This window comes from Ursus americanus, chromosome 2 (genome assembly GCF_024610735.1).
Source record: "Ursus americanus isolate L20-20 chromosome 2, mUrsAme1.1.p, whole genome shotgun sequence".
Classification (NCBI taxonomy): domain Eukaryota; kingdom Metazoa; phylum Chordata; class Mammalia; order Carnivora; family Ursidae; genus Ursus; species Ursus americanus.
Genome location: NC_142128.1, coordinates 86898931 through 86922967, shown reverse-complemented (window position 1 = coordinate 86922967; position 24037 = coordinate 86898931). Strand labels below are relative to the sequence as shown.

The 24037-nt window shown below is 39.4% G+C and overlaps 1 protein-coding gene across 4 annotated transcripts in view; it reads right to left on the bottom strand.

The window, feature by feature from the left end:
* Nucleotides 1–24037, bottom strand: part of PLA2G4A (phospholipase A2 group IVA) — a 154719-nt gene that overhangs the window by 44348 nt on the left and 86334 nt on the right. For all 4 annotated transcript variants that reach the window (XM_045811363.2, XM_045811364.2, XM_045811362.2 and 1 more), the window contains 4 exons: nucleotides 23718–23859; nucleotides 10493–10629; nucleotides 2524–2746; nucleotides 1659–1773 (listed from right to left, as the gene is read on the bottom strand). In XM_045811363.2, the coding sequence (XP_045667319.1) occupies nucleotides 1659–1773; nucleotides 2524–2746; nucleotides 10493–10629; nucleotides 23718–23859 (617 nt within the window). The remainder of the gene's footprint in view (nucleotides 1–1658; nucleotides 1774–2523; nucleotides 2747–10492; nucleotides 10630–23717; nucleotides 23860–24037) is intronic.

The following is a 24037-nucleotide window of genomic DNA, read 5'->3' as shown; positions in this document are numbered from 1 at the left end:
TAGCTATAGGAAAGCAAAAAACCAAAACCAGTCTCATCATGGCACTAACTTTTCTTATATGAATAAATTTCAATTCTCCCTATGAACTTCATTACAATCGAGACCTTGCTCCTTATTACTGCAGAGCAGCCATGGTTACTCCACATCCCTAACGTATGCCTTCTCCCTATCCAGTAACTAAATTTGCCTTTCATATATAAACCTATTGATAGCTAAGATCCAGACCTCTGATTTCTCATACAGCTTTCAGACAGCACTAAATTTTGAAGATTTCCTTAAATTAAGTTGGGCCTGCCACTGTTTTATGTAAGTTGCGTACTTTCTATCATTTTTTTTAGAGAAACATATGACAGGCTCATTCTTATTTAACGGATATAGAAACAGACTAAAAGATGTCACTTGGTCAAGGAACAATGCATAGTCATTTCTTTCGCCTTAACTTCTTTAATAATGATTGTAAATTTCCCAGATTATAAGGTCTGATAGAATGGGGACAATATACTGAGGTGGGGGAGGGGAGTTCATGCTCAGCACCTGGCTTACTACATTCTACACAGTCGGTAACCAGAGAAGCCAACATTCTTATAAAACAAAGGATTTTCAAGAACAAATCTCAGCTCTGCTACTTACCTTCTGTGTGGCAATGTGCAAATCATTTAATCTTTCTGAGGTTTTGGGGTTTTTTTTTTCTTCTATGAAACAGAGCTAAAAATACCTCACTTCCTGAGTTGTAGTAAAAGTTGAATAAGATAATAAATATGGCAAGTGATTTCTGAACCATCAGCACGATGAAAATTTTAGTCAATATAACTGGTAAGCATTTGAATGGACGAATTGCAGGTGTACTGCTTTTTATAAATAATTCAAAATTCTTGCCTGAGAGTAGTCAGTTGAAAAAAAATGAGACTTTGTAAAATTACAAAAGGATTCTGGATATAGATCTGTTAATTTACATGCCATTCACAATGACTTTTTTTTTTAAGCTCATGGTGTGACTGATTTCACTAAGGTCCTTTTCCTAAAATTACAGTGAACCCTACCAGCTAATAGTGAGACATGTTTCCACACTGCAGATTAGGACTGCCAAAGGCCCCCAGAGGCATGAGATCACACGTTCTGAGAGCGCCCAGCAAGAAGCAAAGCTGCAGAAGAAACAGATATTTACGTTTGAGATTTAACAAAATGAGGCATTTTGTTCACCAGCTGCCACAAGTACAGACTAGTAGTTTCTAAGTGCTGTATTAGAAAAATTACAACAGTGCTTGGAATGATAAATGTATATTGTGTTATCTAATATAATGAAAATATAAGCAGTAAGCAAAAGAATATGCATTGCCTAGAAGCACCAGGCACACTGTTTTGCTAAAAGTCCTTGAGAAATGAGTAACTAAAGTTGAGGAGATAATAGTCATGACTTTTTTATAGTTTCTATTTCACTAATTTAAATGAAGATATATTAGTAACTACTTTCATGGAATATTCTCTACAACCAGAAAATCATCTAGCTTAATATTTCTTGTATCTTCGAATGTTTTCATGTTACAGAAAATACATGAAAACAGACAACTAAAATTGCTTAGGAACCTCCTCTAATGAAAATCATGAGAAACCGTGGCTCAAAGGTTCGTGGAAATGTTTCGAAAGAGGAAATTACATACCTGCAAACATTAGCTCTGAAACATCAGGTTTGACATGGAGACAGGTGAAGAGAGGTAAAGGACATTGACCGGAACTGACTTTTTCCTTCAAACTACTCAAGGTAGTGTTCATTCTCTGTCCACAGAAGAAATAAAGAAATGGTTTTAAATATAGAAACAAACACAGATAGAAAGCTATTTAAATTAGGACTTCCAATCAAGACACTTAAAATGTTTATACTAAAAATAAGTCTTATTTTTTCCAGAAATCTCTGGGTCCTAATAAACAACAAAAGTAAGCTCCTGGGAGGTAATTTTCTTCAATTCTAAAAACAACCACAACCCTAAAGGCTACATCTACACTGGAGCTGAAGACCAACTTGGCAGCTATGAAAATATGAAGAAAGAACTTGGGGCCCGGATTCCCTGGCACCAACTCTATCTCCCCGACTTTATCTTCCGATGAAAGGTCACACTGTAGTCATGTGTCAAATGGGCTTTTTCCATGTGACTCACTCCCTTTTCTGACTCTCTTTTAGGCAACTTCCATATTTCCCCTACCATTAAAATATTACTTGAACTCATCTCCTGATTTAAAAAGACAGCCATTGGGGCGCGGGGTGGGGGAGTGGGCAGTTGAGGGTTAAAATGTGTATTTTTCCAAAGAAGAAGAATACAAAAGTACTTCACCACTATCAAAACTATTATGCAGAATGAATAAGCGATAACTGGCAATGTAGTGTTATGTCTGGCAGGGAGTATGTGCTCGGTACACATCAGTTGAGTCAAGGGACTTGTACAAAATATATCATTTTGTTTTATTAAAACATTATGATAGAGAAGGTCTACTTGCATTAAAAGGACTGTAGGCTGAGTCACAGCTTACATTGTGAATTAGTGTTTCTCCTATTAGCATCCCAAAGATATCGGTAAAGGTGACAGGTTGTCCAGAGCTTTTCTTCTTCCACAGAGACTCAACATATCTTTTAACTTTCTGTGGTGTGAGAAGTAAAAGGGGGTTGTGGCTGACATTTTTCATTAGCTCTTCATTAATCTCCTCTGGCCCTTTCTCTGGAAAATCAGGGTGAGAATATAGGGTTGACATGTACCTGTAAAGAAAACGAAAGATGATTAGTGAAGAGAAAGAGCATTACCTGGTAGTCTCCAAAGAAGGCAGGGACTCTGCCATAAAAAAAAAAAAAAAAAAAAAAAAGGTAGAAATAGTTGGTTAACTTAATTATCTGATTGAAGATATTAATCCATTGAAGGAAAGAATGTATCGATCAGAAAGGACCTGGTTTACAATGGAGGCAAAGTCAAAAAGAGGTCTCAAAAAACAGTGGATTTCTCATGCGGAAGCCAGAGAGGAGGCTGCCCGACCAGACTTACGGTGCCCTGTCTAGCCTCCGGGAATGGGTAATCCCTATTAGACTATCAGAGATCGATGAACACAACACGTTTGAGTCATGTAAATAAACTGACTTGTCTGGATGTAATACTAGTCAAGTAATCTGATAATTTCACTTCCCATAATGATTATCTACAGGTGGGAAATGTGCTAACTAACCTATTCCGAATGCCTAATTTCCCTGACAAATGTGGTTTTTTTGTTTGTTTTGTCCATTGTAAACTGGGCAGAATCCTAAATCTTGCCAATTGTAGGTCTCAGAATTTCTGCGCATCCAAATCTGATGGTGAAATCCTGGAGAGAGAGAAGTCTTTAAGGGAAATGCTCTCTTGTGGAGATTCTTGGCCACTAGCCATGTGACCACTTCGAACGAAACTGGAAATCGGTAAATTCTACCTTGGTGTTTGATATTTAGACAATAAACATTCAGTTACCACCCTCCTTCCTGTGCGCCAATATCTCCAGTATTGTAGCTCTCCATGCTGAATATGAAGCATGACTTTACGTATCTGTCTCCCTTACTAAATTATGACCTCCTGCAGGGAAAACTTGGCTTATTCATCCTCTCTAGCCTCAATGACTAGCAAATGCATGTCATGTGGAAAGCACAGTTTTTTGAACTATTGAACCGAGAGAACAAAATAATAAAAGAAATAAATACCCACCACGTCATCATACCAAAGAGTGTATAAAATAGCACATAGTTTAATCTCCTGTTTCCTTGACATTCAGATAAAAATGCCTATTATAATGATTTATCCTTCCTTTAGGGAGAGGAAAAAACTAACCTTTAATGGGTCCCTGCCATGCTCTAGGCCTGTGCTGGTTAACCGAGCATAAGCTGTTGCCTTGAAGACTTGCAATACCTTCCAAATCTTCTAAGAGAGGATTGATGAGTTTAAACAAATGTTCAAAGTTCCCCAATAATAACAGAACTAGAATTTAAAATGTGTCCTCTCCCCTGATAGGTTTTATTGTTTTTTTTTTAATCTTTTATCTAAGATTTCAGTTCTTAGAGACCAAACTATTTCAACTTTACATTAAATTCGAATTTTTTTTATTGGATTCAGAGTTCTTTGGAGACAAACTGAGAATAATTATAAGTCAACAAATGGAGACTGATTAGAGACCTAAAATGGAACACATGCTCTGAAAAAAAAATTTTTTTTAAATGAAAGTTCTTAAAAGATCTTTATTACATAAATTGGATTCCTAATATTTCCCCAAAACTTGTGATAAAGATAAATAAAAAAGATTTTACTCTGAACTCAAGCCTGGTATAATTACCAAATATTTATAAAAAATACAGCTTTGATTCTTTGAGAGATACAGGGTCCATCCATTCCTGTAGTTATTCCAACGTCTAGCACATGATTCATTCACATCAACAAGGACCTGACTTTCTGGACCTCATCATTCTTTTCAATAATTGCACACACTGATGGAATGTATTGGTTTACATTCAAGAACATAAAAAAATAGGAAAACAAAACATCTTTTTGAGCCTCTGAGTGGTTGGCTCTGGAACTATTCAGGATATATTCCATTCTTTTGAGAACACTAAGCAGTTCTTTACTGGTCTTACTAACAAGAATAATTTCTACCTCCATGGACCATTGGCTTGCCCTTAACTTATTAAAAATTATATTATGTCACTATACATAGTTTGGATTTTACCTTGGATTTTATTTATTTTTTATTTTTTCTTAATATTTTGTTTATTTATTTGACAGATAGAGAGAGCACAGCAGGGGGAGCAAAGGGCAGAGGGAGAGGGAGAAGCAGGCTCCCCAAGCAGGGAGCCCAATGCGGGGCTCGATCCCAGGACCCTGGGATCATGACCTGAGCCGAAGGCAGATGCTTCACCGACCGAGACATGTAGGTGCCCCTTTCCTTGGATTTTAAAAAGCTTAAACCCAACCCTGTGTTTCATGCTTCTCAGAGCTCTAGGTTATAGCATGAATTTTTAATTGAATTTCTAGTTACATATTTACTTATATTCACTTCTATCTTTATTGAATGCAATCCAGTTTTACTTTATAATAAGATATATTAAATCCTTTCCTTAATGAAGCTGGGTAAAAATAAGGAAAAGAACCAAACACTTAATGTCAGTAGAAATCAATTTGGCTGCAAAATGATTTTTTAAAAAGGTAGGTAAGAAGGAAATAATATGACCATTCTGCTGTTGGACGTTGTCATTTCCAAATGTTCAGCAGAATAATTTAATTACTCAAAGCTCATAGACATTATTTAAGACGTCCCTTCTTATCTAAATTTAGCTGGTCTTTAAATGAACCAACTTATGATTGTAATAAGTACCTCTGCCCCATGAACTGCCTCCAGCAAGATCCGAAGACCCTTGTCTTCTCTTCCCTTCTTCCCAATGTTGACCATTGGCTTTAGATCGAGCAAATCCTCCCTCTGGGGTTGAAGGATTGCTCAAAGCTAGGACTTGTGCCACAGCTTCAGAGGTAGATTTTTTCCAGTGGTCAAAATATATATGGATGTCAGCCCAATTCTCTCTTTTTGTTCCATGTAGAATGGTTGCAGGCCATTTCTGCCCTCTGAAGGTTGAAGTAAACCTCACTCACTTGGGGGAATCTCTCTCTCCCGTTTTTCCTCTCTCATTCTTTCCCTATCGTGAAGCAATTGGCTTGAGGATACAAGTCAGAGACCTAGAATACCTCAACCACTGGCACCGGGATAATGTTCTCCACTTGTTCAGCATTTATGACACCATATTCCTTAGAATTCGCGAGTTTGACTTGGACAGACCTTTCGTGATGTCATTGTGGTGACATCTAAAACCTGAGTTTTTGCTTTGGTGAAGTTAAGGATGGAGTGATAGGTAATGGCCAGTTTTCTTTAAGTGGCTTCAGCTATTACTAGTTTCTGCGGACGTGCAAGCTATCACTCCATAGCTTGCAACTCCATAGTTAAGCTTTATTTCACTCCAATTTGCAACTCCATTGTTAGCCTTAATTTTCATCTCTTTACCAATGCATTACTCTTAATTATGCCAATCAAGTTTCTAACTAAGTGTCTTAGACATAGCAGGGCCTCTATAAATAGTTAATGAATGAATGAAAGGATCCTCAGCTTATTTCTCTATAAATCTGAAAATATCTGCCTCTAATTTTTCAACATATTTATACAATCGGACACATTATTCTCTCTATATGAATGCATTTAGGCTAAGTGTGAAATTTTAACAGCTAAATCATGTCAAAAGTCCACAAGGAGGGGTGCCTGGATGGCTCAGATGGTTGAACAACTGTCCCACTCATGGTTTTGGTTCAGGTCATGAGCTCAGGACCATGAGATTGAGGCCCTTGTGGGCTCCATGCTTAGTTTGGAGTCTGCTTCTCCCTCTCCGTCCCCATCTTCCCCCAACCCCCTCCCATGCGTGCAAGTGCTCACATGCGTGGGCAAGTGGGCTCTCTCTCAAATACACAAATAAATAAATAAATAAATAAATAAATAAATAAATAAATAAATAAAATCTTTAAAAAAAAATTCCACAAGGAATTATCAGTGCAATCCCTTCTTCCAAACACATAGGCCATGTTTTAAAATATCAGTGCCTGGCCTCCAAGGACTTGCCAAATCAGCATCTTCACGGATAGATATACAATTTCTATGCTTAAAAAAGTGTCAAAAGCAAGTCTCAAAAGCAACGAAAATTTGGAGTAACTTGAAAAGACCCTGACCCTTGTGAAGTGAATAGCCTAAAACTCTAAAGAAATCTCTAGATTCATTTCCCCCTCAAAACACAGTTACTTAGGCAAATCTTCCTTCGTTTAGTCATTAAATATGTTGTAAGTTGGAGAGACCCACTAGCGAACAAGACAAGCACAGTCCCCTGCCCCAAACAACATATTTTTTCTAACTTACATCTTGATCTTTTAGTCTATCACTTCTTATGTGGCAACGTCTCCTAAAATTGTTTCGTTTTTCAGCATGGCAGGAATTCTTCAGACTGTGGAACTGAAAGTCCTCTTTCTTGAATTCCATTTTAGTCAGTTTAATGAATTGAGCCCCGTTGTTATAGATGTAGAGCTGCTCTCATTTCTCTTTAGATGGTACTGCCATACAAACATGGCAGTCAAGAGCCCATAACCCCTCAGGATTCTACATGAAGCTGTGGTGGGGAAGAGAGCTGTGCTGACTGGTTGGCTAATACTTACACGCAATGAATATTACAAGTATCATCCAAAAATAATTTCAGAAATAATCACACTAAAGGTAGTGACAGTTACAAGGGAAGCCTTTGTCCTACATAAAATTCTCTTTTGTGATCACAGAAAACTTTTTGGGAGGTCCAGGGCTTCTCCAAATATTTCCGTATTACCTCATTTGTGCCAAGTAATGGTCATGTGTCAGCAGAATATAAAAACTTACACAACACAAGAGTGTAATTTGTTTATCCAAGTCTTTCCGAATTCCTTCCTTTGAACTTTCTTACCTTCTCACCTATACTTTTCAAGAGAAAACGCACATGAATCATCCTGACCAACTTTTCTTCTGTCTCAGGAAGTATCTCTTCTCTCCACGATGAACAGCTTTCACTGGTGCTTTTTATCTTGTCCTGTCCTGTCTTGGTCTGAATCTTTTTCTATCCATGAACCATCTATTTCTTTATCTTCCATCTATCTTTCTACAGTTTTCTTTACCTCAGACTTCTACACAAATGTCCAAGTTTCTTAAATTCTGAAAACAAAACCAAACCAAGATGCTTCCCTGAGTCCTATATTCCCTTTCTTGAAAGAACAAACAGATGCTAGTAGGTTTACCTACCCACCTTTCTCCCTTTCATCTTCTAGTCACTTCTTATTTGCAATTTCATGATCAAAAGTGCTCTTTATTTACTTCAGTGATTCTTGCTAAAACCACTAAAGATTTCCAAATCCAGTTCTAAGCTAAGCTGTTCACAGACATTTTGTTCTATTAAAAGACCCACTACTTCTTGAAATACTCTCCACCCTTGACCTCTGGGTCATCTTTTACTTGATTCTCCTCTCCAACAGCTACTTTGTATTGTCCAGTAGGGATGTCTTTCCTTTTTTGGTCCATTAACTTTTGGGATGTTCTAGAGTTCCATGAACTAAATTACTGGTGGTAATAACTGAAGCGGTAGAAGTTGGTGAAATTGCCAAGGGGGCAGTGTGTGATGTAACAGAGCAAAAGGGAGGCCCTGGAGGAAAGCTCACGTTAAGGAACAAAGCAATGAAAATAAAAAAGACAGTATGGAGGACAGAGCAGTCAGAGAGGATGAAATAAAAACCAAAAGGCAGAGGAGGAGGGATTTGAAAGAGGGACAGTTACAGTGTGAAATGTCTCAACTCCCAACCTCATCCTCCTGGACTCCACCAAAGAATCAAGGAGGAAAAGAACTTCAAAAGACACCATTCTATTTGGAAATTAGGTGGTTCTGAGTGAAAATCAATTGTAAGGATTTTAGGAGTGAATGGCCTTGAAGGAAATGGAATAAGTAAGAGAAGGTTAATCTTGAGGGAATTAGACAATGAAAGAGCAGAAGTTTATGTACATATAAATGTGTGGCCTGTGATATTTAAATAATTAGCCTGTAACATTTAAAATTCTGACTTGCATTTTGCAGGACTTGTTTTTGGAACCCTGACAGGAGAATATAAGATGCTGCCCCAAACCCATAACCAAAGCAATGACTGCAGCTCTAATTAAGCCTAAACACACACTATTATACCCTCAAATCAGCCCCCGAATTCACACCTGCTCTGTCTTTATTAGATGACTTTAAAAAGTAAGCTTCTTACAAAGTATTAGTCAGTGATGGACCACAGGAATCTAACAAATAGTGAATTCAGAGCAAGAAAACCACTCGAAGAGTAATAACAAAATGCTCGAGTAGCCAAATTAATCTAAGGGTCCAAGTTTTTCCATCATATTACTCATTCAACAGGCAGGTGCCTGCTCTTTCCTTCAAGGGAAAGAATAATGATGGGCTACACCCTTCTTTCAAAAGAGATAAATCATTTTGAGGGTATGTACAAAGAAGGTGGTAACCATCATCCCAAGTTTTTGTTTCTTAAAGAATCTGATTCCAAATAGTTAAGAAACTATAGATTCTTTATATGTGAATCTCTATGTAGAACACGTGGCTGTCCAAGAGAAGGTTATGGTTTAGTTCCAAGAATCCTAGACGAGGGGATCAAAAGCCCGACTTCACGTGCTGGTTCTGCTAGTGATCTTGGACAAATCCCTTGGCTTCTGAGTCATAGTTTCTTTAGTTGAAAAATGAAAAAACTCAGATCTGTCTCACAGGATGAGAAGGTACAGAAATCTTCAAATGCTAGACATCTATAATACAGTATTATGATAGATGAACTTTACTATGGCTGACTGATTAAAAAGACTTGTAAGTCAAAGTCAGACATTTTGTAATAAGGTGACACTCATGGTTGAGAGACATCTGAGGAAGAGCTAATATTTGATTATCAGTGTGCTTCTGTGGGTTAGGCAAACTAAAAAGTACATAGTAGATTCTCTGAACGTGTTTCACAAATGTTTGTGAAAAGGCAAATCTACAGTGGACAAATATTTTATGTACGAAGTTTTACATCTCTATCCAATATAGCTATGCTTAAATGCATAAAAAGGATTAATTTCATAATTAGATGAGAATCAGTGAGACTTATTCCATCTCTGCGTTCGAAAAGTTGTTTTTCTTCTTCTACATACTAAGGTATCTTGCATTTCATTCTATTTGCCCTAGAGAAGAAAATGAATACCTAGTGAATCATGTAGACTTAGACACGATTGCTGAAAGATTACAAATCAGCAAATTATAGGAAGATTAAATTAATTATGGGTGGAGCATGTTATTTCACCTCTGTGATATTTATACAGGATTTCAATTGATCTATTTTTTAATTTTAGGTTTAACTACATTTTAAGTTACAGATAGGCTTAGCGGGAGTAAATTTGACAAGAGTATCATTAAGAATGAATTTGCCTTAAAAAACATTTATAAAGGGGCGCCTGGGTGGCGCAGTCCTTAAGTGTCTGCCTTTGGCTCAGGGCATGATCCCAGCGATCCGGGATCAAGCCCCACATCAGGCTCCTCCGTTGGGAGCCTGCTTCTTCCTCTCCCACTCCCCCTGCTTGTGTTCTCTCTCTCGCTGGCTGTCTGTCTCTGTCAAACAAATAAATAAAATCTTAAAAAAACATTTTTTTTAAGAAGCAAATTATTGTATCAAGCTGAAACACTTCAGTAATTTGAAGTTAAGGTTCAATTTTTTTTCCAGATTATATAAAGAATTCTTTAAAAAAAAATTTTTTTTTATTATGCTATGTTAGTCCCCAAGGTTCAATTTTCTAAATCCTCCTTGCTTTTCTAAGGTTCCAGGTAGATAAATGCTAAATCTTTAGCATGATATAACTAAGGTTTACAGTGTGGACTAACCATGTGGAGCCAGAAAGCCCAGCAATGTAGGTAGCACAATCTAAAATTCCCGCTTCATACAGCGCCTTGATCACACCTGAGAATCCGACCATGGCTCGGAACCCTCCACCGGAGCCCAGGATGGCCACCACAGGCACCTGGAGTGAGAAACACAGAGATCATTTGTAAAGTCATAAAATATATTCCCCTCTTAGTTTTCATGTTATCTGTTCCACATTTGGTAATAAAGAATTGTAAGTTCACTCCTACCTTGATGATATCTAATTTTTTTTAAATGTTTCATATAAGAAAATTAAGAATTAATGTCTATTAGAAAGCAGATGTTACTAAAATACCAGCTAACTCTACTTAGAAATAAAAACAACCATAACTCTGTATTTGCTTGACCCTTTGCAGGGTTTGGCTTACTTCTGGGTGCACTTTTTCGGGGGGATTCACTCAAAAATCTTGTAAAGTGAGCAAAAATGTCTTTGCTCATTTTGTAGACATAAGTTCTAAAATGCTGATATTACTTGTGAAAGATCTATGTGCTGGTAGTCTGGAGTTAGGTAAGCACCGTGCCTTCCTGGCCCAGAATTCTTACTGCTCCTTTATGCTGACTCATTTCAAAATGTACACTATTATTCAAACGATTAAAAGAGATAAGATCTCCAAAATCTATTTATTCTTTAATCTATTACATAAATTTGACTGAGTGATCTCTATCTTTCAGGCATCACAGATAGATCCGGGGAATATAGTTTATTTAAGTGAGGCAGAAATGTAATAATAATTATGACAATATGGGCACTTGGTGGCTCAGTTGATTAAGTGTCTGCCTTCAGCTCAGGTCATAATCCCAGAGTCCTGGGATCAAGTCCTAGGTCGGGTTCCCTGCTCAGTGTGGAGTCTGCTTCTCCCTCTCCCGTTATCCCTCTTTCTCTCTCAAATAAATAAAATCTTAAAAAAATAATAATCACGACAATAATAAAAATAGGGATAGATGACATTTGTTGAGCTCTTACTACCTGGTAGGAAATGTTCTTAGCACTTCACAGAAATTGTCTCATTTATTTACTTAATTTTATTTTTTAAAGATTTTATTTATTTTTTTGAGAGATGGCGCACAAGTGGGGGGAGGGGCAGAGGGAGAGGGAGAAGTAGACTCCCCATTGAGCAGGGAGCCCGATGTGGGGCTCAATCCCAGGACCCTGAGATCATGACCTGAGCCAAAGGCAGACGCTTAACCGACAGAGCCACCCAAGCGCCTCAGAAATTGTCTCATTGAATCTTCACAAAATCTCCATGAAGCGCGTATTTTATAGGTGAGGAACCAAGGCACTTGGAAGCAAGGCCCTGAAGACTTGTTCAGGGTCATGCAACCAGTAAATAGCAGTCAGGAGTTAAACCCCAAGCTCCTATATCCAGGCTCCTGCTCATATGCCTTCCTAAAATAAAGGGCTACGGGCTAGGAGTACAGGAGGTCCAGAAGGTGTGGTCAGTTCCAATCAGAGAAATTGGAAGTGTAGAGAAAGCTTTATAAATAAAAAAGAAATCTGAGTTTAATTTTAAAGATGCACAGTTATTCAATAGGGAGGGACGAGGGCGGGGAAGGAGGCCGTTCTGGAAATGGAAGCAACATGAGTCAACCAAGAGTTTTTGCAGGAGAGAAGAAAGGCTGTCTGCAACGTGACTAAAATACAAGTGTTTGTTTGGAGAGGGAGAGATTGTCATTTTCTTTGTGGTCCTGAACCATGATTGCTCAAGAGAGCTGGTGGTTTGTCTATACCCTAGGGCACAACTCTCAAAGTGTACACAGCTGTCTGGGTGTCCACAAGGTCGAAACTATTTTCATGAAAAAAGTAAGTTGTTTGCCTTTATTCATTCTCATTCCTTCATGAGTCTATGACGGAGTTTTCTAGAAATTATAGGATGTGCGATATAGCAAGAGATTGAATTCAAAAGCAGATACAAGAATCTAGCTGCCTTCTGTTAAGTCAAACAATAAAGATACTCGTAAAAATGTAAAACAGGGCTGCCCTTCTCACTTTTTTTGGTTCTTGAAAATATGGTTATTTTCATAAAATGTCATTGATATGAACATGACAAGGACTTACTTAAAATAAATACACATTTTAATAAGTTTTCTCAGTTTTCATTTTTCATATGGTAGATATTCATAGATATAACCCATATAAATGAAATCTCTTAAAAGTTGTTAATATTTTTTGAGTATAATGGATTTCTGAAACCAAAATTTATAACCACTGCTCCAGAATATCAGGCATGTGGTGAGTACAATCAACCTTTCAGGAAAATTCTGAGGCTGTTGAGGATAAGGCAGGGGGAGACAAACAAGGGAGTAAGGAGTGGATGGATGGAAATATTTACTGGACAGACAGAGGCTGATGGGGAAGAATGGTCAGCTTGCCGGGGAGAAAGGGCATCATTTGTTTGATGTGTTTCCCAATAATAACTATTAGCAAAAGAAAATATGAGATAGGGGCGCCTGGGTGGCACAGCGGTTAAGTGTCTGCCTTTGGCTCAGGGCGTGATCCCGGCGATCTGGGATCGAGCCCCACATCAGGCTCTTCTGCTATGAGCCTGCTTCTTCCTCTCCCACTCCCCCTGCTTGTGTTCCCTCTCTCGCTGGCTGTCTCTATCTCTGTCGAATAAATAAATAAAATCTTAAAAAAAAAAAAAAGAAAATATGAGATAGAAGACTGAGCAAAGATGGAGCCAAGACATTAGATCATGAAGGAATTCAAAGTTTTATAAGAAACAAACTGAAGAAAGAAATCACCATGGATGGAAGAGCAGAAGCTGGAGTGAGTGGGGATGATGTTCTAACTGGAGTACAGACTGGAGTGAAATCAAAATTGTCATACTGTTACCCGGTTTTATTTTCTATATTTGTGACAAAGTCTCATTTGCAGAATAAACGTACAAATTACAGAGTGCACGTGCAGAGATGAGCTCAAGTACTTTTGCCAGTTCTTTTTTTTTTTTTTTAAAGTGGGCTCCATGCCCAACATGGGGCTTGAACTTAAGACCCTGGATCAAGAGTCAGATGCTCAACCAACTGAGCCACCTGGGGGCCCCCACTTTTGACAGTTCTATCTTATCTCTAATAGTCATGGTTTTCTTTTCTTCTGAGGCACGAATGGGAGACAACAATTCTTTCTTTCTTCTACCCCTAGATTGAAGCTTAGGAGGAGAGGAATAGAATCAAGGCATATTTACAAGGAGAATTTGGTGACCGATCCACTGTTAGGCATAAAGAGGAAGGAGGGTGGTCAGACCGTTAGGGTTTCTAGCTTTGCTCTCCGCAGATGATGCTGTCATTACCCAGAAGAACCCCAGGGCACGGGGGTTCTTCTCTAATACCGAGTGGCCCCAAACTGAAAGAGCCGGGACGCAGGTTGGAGACCTCATTCATGAAAACACACTCCCGCATTCAGTGCAATGGAGCAATTTAAATGGCTTTGAACCTGTACATGTTTAGATGTACAGAATGCTTTCAAATATAAATGTTGAAATTGTAAATAAAGTAAAATACCCAAGTTCTTAAAAACTTGTCTGGAGGGGAAAGATAGCTAAGACAGGAAACAGAAGTGGGTTATACAGCAAGGGAACGGGGCACATGGCAGTATTAGCTATCACAGTAGTTGTAAGCAGGCCAGAGAAGTGAGAAGGAGGAGGAGTGTGAATTAGGCCTTGAAAAAGGAGTTGAGTTTATGGGCAAAGTAATAATTATAATAGTGAACATTTCCTGTTGTCATGTGCCAAGCACTGAGCCTAAGGTCAGGCCAAGAAAGACAGTCATGAGCAAAAAAGGGCATGTGATTTGGGGGCCAAAAGATCAGTCTTCTTATTGCAGCAGGAATATACTAGGGAGTTAGAAAAATAAGATTAAGAAGGGCTTTAAGGGAAAAAAAGTATTAGGGTTGATATTGTAGAAGGAAGAAGATTGTTTATATTCAAAAATCATTCAGGGGCATTTGAGCCTGTTGATTTGGTTACTTGTTACATTATTGAAAATAACATTAAACCCAATGTAAATCAGACAGTTTATAGTAAGAAAATTCTTAGTAACAAATTACACTGTTCAACACATAACACACCACCTGCACTGTTGTTCAGAGTCAGATTTAATAAAAAAAGTTGGAAAATTGAACATAAGGCTTTCTCTAATCCTGAGAAAACAGCTCCCCAGATGTCCTTCTTCATAAGCCACTAGCCCAACCCATACTTATGAATGTCTATGTTGTTAGGAATTTTCTGGAGATAGACGCTTATTAAGCTGGAATTCGTAATTTATATAACCCATTATTTTCATTATTGCTTTATAGTAAATTCTTAAATAGAGTTTTCGGGGAAGATTTTATTTTATTTATTTATTTTTTAAAGATTTTATTTATTTATTTGACAGAGAGAGAGACAGCCAGTGAGAGAGGGAACACAAGCAGGGGGAGTGGGAGAGGAAGAAGCAGGCTTCCAGCGGAGCATGGAGTCGGATGCGGGGCTCGATCCCAGGTCACACCCTGAGCCGAAGGCAGACGCTTAACAACTGAGCCACCCAGGCGCCCCTCAGGGAAGATTTTAAAGTCAGATATCTGAGCTGTTATCAGGTGAAAGACCTGTCAGCTACTTGTACATAAAAATTGAATAGTCAAATATTTGAATGACTATTGAGATTACAAATCTCATCTGTATTTACTACACATGAATTAATCTGTTTTATGTGTATCATTTAATTTTTACAATGCTGTGAGGTATATATTTATCATGACCTACATTTTAAAGATAAAATAACTGAAACACAAAGGAGTTAATTTTTCCATATCACAAAGCTAGAAAGTAAGGTCCTGTGGACACAAAGCTGGATCTGTCAGCCTCCAAAGTTTTAATTCACTCCGCTCCATGATCTCTGAAAGCTTTTCCCAACAACTAACTTCGTGACCTGAGGCAAAGAAAATCCTCCTTGGACTCAGTTACCTTACATGTAGAAATATTGGGTAGAATTAACAACCTTGAGCCCTTTAGCTCCTGGTCACACTCCAGATTCTATAACTCATGCAGAATATGAATTATAAAACTATAAAAGTATCCATTTTTGTTAACATTAAAAAGGGAGGTTCGACTTATCAAGAAAATACTGTGTGTCTAGCACAAGCATGGGCACTTTTATTCAATTTATTTCATCTGATTTTCCCAGCCCTCGAAAGGAGATCATCGTTTCCATTTTTCAGATGCTGAGGTATTCAATGCACAGAATACCTTGTCCACACAGGGACGCAGCTACTGCGACGTGAACGAAGGTGTCACCGACACCGTAATTCACTCTTTCCTTTTACTCACTGTTGAGAAAGAAAGAGTAATCTTTGCTGAAAGAAACCATTTGATATTTAGGTAATTTATATTTCAGATTCGTGGATCACTTTGGATGATATCAGCCCAATTTTACGTAATAAGCGGAGGCTAAATTTGGATGTTTTAATAGCCTCGGTCATTCTGAAATAACTTTCAAAGAAGTAACTGAGGAGTTATAAGAAGCAGCTGTTAGTCCTGGCTCAAAATCTGAAAGAATCAAAGAAATAAATGTTGTTGACAGGTTTTAGCTTATATTTAGACCTAAAAGCCTCAGTATTTGTGCATAAATGATATCAATGAATATTTCTCATACTTCTCTCGTATGATAACAGGAAATGAATTTTCATTTACCAAAAATCCTGTGGTCTTGATTACATTACCTTGATGCATGGGCTTATGGATATTATTAATTTCCTCCCTTGCAAAAGAAAATTCTCAAGTGCTTAACGATTTTTTTTTTTTTTTTACTTTCTCATAGATTTTTAAGGTCTGAAAATTATATAAAGACTTTTGCTTCCTTGGCTCCTGTATTAGTCAGGGTTCTCCAGAGACACAGAATCAACAAGATGTATCTAGCTACCTACCCATCTACAAAGAGATTCATTATATAGAATTGGCTTGTGAAATTAGGATGAAATGGCAAGTCCAAATCTGCAGTATGGGCCAGCAGGCTCCAGAACTAGGAGAGTCAATAATGTGGTTCTAGTCTGAAGGCCAGCAGGCAGAGAACCAGGAGAGCCAATGGTGCAGGTGAAGAGAAAGGCAGTCTGCTGGAAAATTCCTTCTTGCTCAGAGAGGCTTATCTTTTTGTTGTACTCAGGCTTCAAATGATTGGACAGGGCCCACGCACATTACGGTTGGCATTTACTGATCTGAATGTTAATCTCACCTACAATCACCCCATTTCAGGTTTTAAAGAGGCGAGAGAAAAGTATGTAACTACCTCTGGGCCAAATGATCAAGTCTTAAAAACGATGCTCAAAATTATGAAAAACACAAAGGGAAATATTTTTCCTTGGGAAATTATTCATTTAACAAACGCTTTTCATTTGTAAGTGGGACAAAAGTGTTTTTAATATATAACTTTAGTGACATATGAAAATTCACTTCATTATAAGGTATTTATACTTTAAATATTAAATATACTTAAAATATACTTAAATATAGTTAAAATATTTTACTTATAGTACTTTTTAAGACACCTAGTCCAGTTGATTAAATACATTTTTTAATTTCTAAGAAAGTTTATCATTTTATTGACTACTATGAAAGAGGACTATAAGTCAAAAAAGTTAAGTATTAGTATTTTCTATGCCAGTTCCTTGCTCGTATCATAGATCAGATGGTTATAATCACTTGAATTGTTATGTGTTTGGGCTTGGATTTTGTTAGCAATTATCACTTAGAAATTATTCCTTTTTCTCTTTTTGTGAATAAAGCAGGCAACTTAAGAATGAAGATGTCACAAACTCCACATTACTGAAATTGATTTCTATGCCCTTTAATTTGCCCCAAATCATCTCTCTGTTCTTGCCAGTTTGGAGAAAAATACGGTCAAATCAGAACACTTTTTTCCTCTGTTTTTACTGAAAGCCAGTTTTCCAAAGTGCCAACCAGCCCCCAGCCCCAATGCCCCAAAGCACAAGTCAAAACACCTGAACATACATCCAAGGAGGTAGCCAAGACCTAGTTTTGCAACCCTCAACTGGTCACTCCCCACCAACCTCGAAAAGGGGTCAGAGAAGCTGTATTGAGAAGGAGAGCACCAACCCTGTAAGTATAAAGGAGAACCAAAAAGTAGCACTGATTTTTTTTTTAAAGACTGAATGAACATATCATAGTGATTATCCCAATATTAAAACAGTTTAGGCTTTAGACTGCTTGTTTGTGCATCCTAGGTCTTCACTCGTAGTAATAATTATTATTTATGATTATTATTTTTTTGATTAGCGGATAGAAGCAAAGATGACGATAACTGAGTTTGCCAGTGCATCTCCACAGTATCGGCAATGGTAGGAACGGACATGGCTGCCCGACTGGGAAAGTGGTAATCCCTATGGTGGGCTTTGCCTCCCCACCAACCTGTGCCCAGTACCGGTCCTCCCAAGGTGCTGTCCGGTCCATTTCTGGTCAGGAACTTAGGCAACTTCTTTGTACACAAAGGGAAGGAACACACTGACTTGGTTTGCTTCACGAAACGTACAGAAAGTAGTACATATTATCTCGTTTCAACCTATTTACGATTTTTTCTAGCGCAGTGCATAATTGCACATGCAAAATTTAAAAAGTGAGTTTACATGAAATTAAAATATATTATTGTTACTAGCATTTTGTTTTCATCTGGCCCCTGGCCCTTTCAACCCAGTAAGCTCCCTCACATAATGTCCATTTGATTTATAAAACGAATTTAAACCTGCAACAAATCCAGCACCTGTCCGCATCTGCCTCCTCCCTCCTTGCTTGGACACGTGTGTTCCCGCCCGCCTCCCCCTGAGCCTGTTTCTCTGAGAGCTCTGTAGTCTTCAGTCGTCACCTGCCTTACAGTGGACAACCCTACTGGGTAAAGTCTGGGCCTCTTGGACATCTACTTTCTAGACCAACTCCAGCTCTCTTATTCCTTGGCTGTTCACATCCTACCACTACCTCAGATAGAAAAACTCCAAGTCCACCTTGAGAATCCTGAAACTTGACCCTTGGAAGCCCATACCCGCTCAGCGCACCTCCCTGTCCCCCACTATTAGGAATTCCACACTGTCTGCCTTGCAATATTTGCAATCTAAGAGGGAAATAAGAATGGATAGTACAGGGTGCCTGGGTGGCTCAGTTGGTTAAGCGTCTGCCTTCAGCTCAGGTCATGATTCCAGGGTCCTGGAATCAAGTCCTGCATCAGGCTCCTTGCTCAGCAGGGGGCCTTCTCCCTCTCCCTCTGCCCCTCCCCCTGCTCCTCCTCCCTCCCTCTCTGTCAAACAAATAAAATAAAATCTTAAAAAAAAGAATTGATAGTACGAAGTTCTGTCATCACAATAAAGGTAGGAATTAAGAGGGAGAATATTCTGGAAGACGGAAACAACATATACAAGGAATACAAATTCTCATGAACTACTCAAGCCTGACTTCTATCACCTCCTTCAGCAATGGTTTTGCTTCGCCTCCTCCTCTGTCACCAGATGGGCTCTCTTTTCTCTAGTCTTTCACTTAATTTATATGGCAAACAAGTACAGAATAGCACTTGCAAAATATATTATTTAAGGTCTACTTGATACTTCACCCGAAGCCATCTATCTGTTTAAACTGAAGTTATTTCATATATTCTGCCTTGAAACACTTTGTTTTATTCTCTGATGAAGGTTTAAGTGGAATTCCCTTCTCTCGCTTCCCTACTATTCCAATTCCAGACTTTAGTCCCCCAACCAGTTTGGCTTCCTACGGTCAGTTACTAGAGAACAAAAACTATAGAGTGGCATTTCCCTTCCCATAAGACTGTAATCTGGAAACTTCATCTGACCAAAAGCTATTTTCAGACAAGAAAATTTATAAGAATGGCCTCTGAACAATCCAACTATGCCGAAAATCCGCATGCACACGGTCTTACAGCTCTTACTCATAGGAAAGATTCCAGGCCTCTATTCACAGAGAAATTACACTAATCAGAGACACTGTGCTAACAACAAGCTTGCTTATCAGATTTGAATTCCACAACAATAAAGCTGAAAGAGAAAGGAGTGGTTTGAAGAAATTACTTCAAGGAAGCACAGAAAGCATGGAGAAATGGCAGCTGATTACAAATGAAACAGACATGAGAACATTCACATCAGTTCAATCCCGGCAAGGAATGGCATATTTTAGAAATACTTCCCTCCAAATGATTCAAATTGATAAATTTTTAAAACTTTTTTTTTTATTATTGAGAATACATTTTTTAAAAGATTTTATTTATTTATTTGAGAGAGAGAGAGAGTGAGAGAAAGCACCAGCGGGTGGGGGGAAGGGCAGAGGAAGAGAGAGAAGCAGGCTCCCCGCTGAGCAAGGAGCTTGATTCGGCTCCATTCCAGGACCCTGGGGTCATGACCTGAGCCAAAGGCAGATGCTTAACCAACCCAGCCACCCAGGTCTCCTGAGAATACATTTTTTAAGTCTTAGTACTTAAGAGAATAAACTCTTGGGTTATGAGGCAGCTTAACTTTTTGACTAATTCATTATATTAGACAGAAGAGCTAAGATTTTATTAAATTTGACAAAGATTGCCCTCGGGCATTATGCAGCAGAACAGCAATACTCAAGCGGTATAGCTGCTATTTTATTGAACAACTACTACGTGCCCTTACAGATTGTGCTGGAACCCTATAAGCAGTAGTACTTTTCCTTTCACCTAATTAGAGACAGTCTCCATTTTACAAGTGAAGCACAGAAAGGAAGGAATGTGTCCAAGTTTATCGTGCCCCAATTTATTCAGGATTTTAATTTGACACTAAGGTCCTAAACTGGATGCTGTCTGTTTGTTGAACACTGGGAACGAGACAAGCACAGTCTCTGCACCGAGAATTATGTAGGACTGTTCTTTGTCGAGCTGCCGTGACAACCTGTCCTACATACTGTAAGGAGGCTATTAGCCAGAACCGACGAGAAAGTGAAGTCTCATCAGAGAGCAAGGGAATTGGGAGCTTAAGGGACCCCTGACCAAGGACTAACATAAAAACAGGAAACTATCCCATGTGTTGTGAGAATGGGTGGTTCTGAATATATCTAAACTAATTATTTTGGACAAGAGAAAAAAACTCTAGACCAAATGAAAACAACTACAGTAAAAATTTAAATTCCAAGAATGACTTCCAAAAACATGAATTTAATATTTTTTGAAGACTATTCCAGAGAGAAACATAATTACTTCATTCTCCACCCATTGCAGAAAGCCAATTTGTATGAATATTAGGCCAAGTTTCATTTTCCCAGGAAAACCCTTTTTCCCACAAAACAAGGAGTCCATAGGGAGGGTTGTAGCAGCAATTTGCCCTTTGCAAAAGGAAAACCTAAGGACAAAGGCCAACGGGACAACTGCGCCAATGCATCCCACGTGCATTGCTAATGGAGATCTTTTCGTCCAAAACCTCTCCTCAGTATGTGTCTCCTCCCTAACAACCCAATGCTGTGTTCCCCAGTTCTGAGTCCCTGATCCCTCTCCCTAGCTAATTCACCCCTGCGTGCAGCGCCAAGCCACTGCCCGAATCTGTGCCCTGACTCCCACGACATTTACCGAGCGTCTACCATGTGCTACGAGCTTCGCCAGCTACTGGGAACATGAAGGTAAATCACACACACACTGTCCTGATCTTCACGAAGCTTTCATTCTGCTGGAGGAAACAGACATGAAAGGAATATCTCTCCAAGTATGTTTTAAGTCCGAGTGTCGTCAATGCTGAGAAGATAAGGTGTATATTTATGCCACAGAGAATATAACTGAGACCTAAGGGACATGGAGGGAAGGAGGGGGTCACTGGTGAGGGCGACAGTCTCAGGAGGGAGGCTGTTGGTGAGGGACAGCCTCAGAAGAAGCTACATATGTACTGATTCAAGAACAGGAAGGAGGGTGCTAGCACCTGAAAAGCTGGTGGGGAGGGGAGAGGGCGGGTACAGGGGAAGCACGCTACAGGGGTAAGGAACAGTGTCTGGAATCGTACCAACTGGGGAAGGGTTCTGAGGAGACGTGGAGCTAAAAGGCACCCAGTGAAGGAGTGTGGTGCGAACTGGCAAAAACGGGAGTTGGAGAGATGCTGGGAGGCCAATCCTGACAGCGGTGGAAGGATTTTTCAGCTCTGGTTTGAGAGCGAACAGAAGGGGGGCAGAGGGAGGACAAGCATAGGTGGAACTACAGAAAAGAGAGGCGCTGTGTTGAGCTTTAGATGTGCTGAGTTTGAGATGTGAGGGATACCAGTGAAGAAATCAAGCAGGTGCATAGATGTTCAGGTCTGAAGCTCAGAAGGGAGGTTTTAAGTTCTTTGGACACAGGTGCGGGCTGACATTGTGGAAGAGAGCGAAAAAAAATTTTTTTTAAGACTTTTTTTATTTATTAGAGAAAGAGAGAAAGGGCACACGAGCGAGAGAGCACAAGCAGGGGGAGCAGGAGAGGGAGAAACAGACTCCCTGCTGAACAGGGAGCCCGATATGGGACTCGATCCCAGGACCCCGGGATCATGACCTGAGGCAGATGCGTAACTGGCTGAGCCACCCAGATGCTCCTGGAGAGAAAACTCTTAAGAAGAACGCAGAATGGGGAGAAAGAGAGCCTAAGGCAAAGAACTCTTATATTTAAAGAATGCACAGGGGAAGATCTGCTACAGGGCACCAAAGAGGCATGATGAAAACAAAGAGGAGGCAGTAGGTGAAGGGTAGAGAATGTTGCACTAAGTAGGGAGACATGTGTCATTTGCACCGGGGAGTGGTCTGGGGAGACCGGACAATTAAGGCAATTGATATATTGGGGCTCCTGGTTGGGGCTGGTAATCCATATCTGACATTGATCTGCATCTGAAAGAAAAGGAGCTGTTTCCTCCATGGAATTCAAGAAGGAAGCAGCAAAGGATAGCATAATTTATGGATTATGGCAACCCTCTGGCAAGAAAGGAAGGCTTAGTCATCTGATGCCTGTTGGACCTCTCTCTGATCAAGAGGCCAGTCTATCAGTTTGTGAGGGGAACAGAGGGTAGGTCAGCAGCTGGGAGTGAAAACAATAATTGTTGCAAATAACTGGAAAGCAGTGAGGCAGGCAAACACAGATTGCAAGACAGGGTCTCGCAAATGAAATTGACGGCCAGGAATTAACAAAAGTATCCATTTCCTGCTTTTTTTTCCCCCTAACAAACTCATTCCTTCCCTGAGGCCTGACCAACTAAGTCTTCAATTCCAGGAGGACCTGCCATTGTAGGGAAGGGAAAGGTTTTCCTCGACCCTCTTAAAGTCCCTGGCTGGGTCTGAAAATTAAACTGACAAGAGAGATTAACAGAAGGGCATACGGATTTATTTAAGGTAAGTTTTATGTGACATGGGAACCTTCATAAGGAAATGAATACCCAAAGAAATAGTTACAGGGATGCCTGGGTGGCTCAGTCGGTTAAGTGTCTGTGTCCAGCTCAGGTCGTGATCAGGTCCCAGAGTCCTGGGATCAAGCCCTGCATCGGGCTCGCTGCTCAGCAGGGAGTCTGCTTCTTCCTCTGCCCCTCACCCCGCTCATGCTCACTCTCTCGCTCTCTCTCTCTCAAATAAATAAATAAAATCTTTAAAAAAAAGTTATTTCAATGATGCCAGAGGGGAGGGGGTTGGAGGGAAGGGCAAAAGGGGTGAAGGGGGTGGGAGGTACAGGCTTCATGTTATGGAATGAATAAATCACGGAAATGAAAGGTACAGCACGAGGAATACATCAGTGGTACTGAAATAGCATTGTATGGAAACATAGTAGCTAATATGTGGTGAACCCAGCATAACCAATAGGCTTGTTGGATCAGGATGCTGCAGAACTGAAACTAACGTAACATTGTATGTCCACTACACTTCAATTAAGAAACAATAAAAATAAAATAAATTCAATGACTCTTTTACATCTGAGGCTAAACTTTTCTTACTAATAGACATCTTGTTTGTGCATACGTATGTCTATGCATCTTTTTAAAACTCTATCTGATCAATATTACTAAATATGGGCAGCATTTGTGATGATCTTCCTCAAAGAATTTGTATTTACTAAACACTTACCTTATCTTAAAAAGCTGAAGATAGAATGCTCAATCAATCTCAATATTTCCATATTTGGGTACAATTTGGGAGACCGTACAAACAGCATGACTATTAAATTGCAATAACATTTGAAACATTTCCAACTCACATCGCGTGTAGAATACAAGCCTTCACTATTCTCCGGACCCAGGAGTTTCTTCATGTTTTCCTTTATGTTTTCTTTTCTCTGTTGTCTGAAAGTTTTCTCCTGATCACACAGAGCCATACTGAATCGGAGGTCTGGGGATGAACTGTATATAAAACGGAGAGTCATGAGCCAATGTCCCCAGTAAGCCTTGTTATAAATGAGCCAGTCCCCGGTAGCTATGCTGATACATGCTCACGGCTCCCCTCAAGCCACCTCCTAGCAGGGGACCTGACACAAGGCTATAAGATGATGGTTGTCTTAGAGCTGCGTGTTCCAAGGCA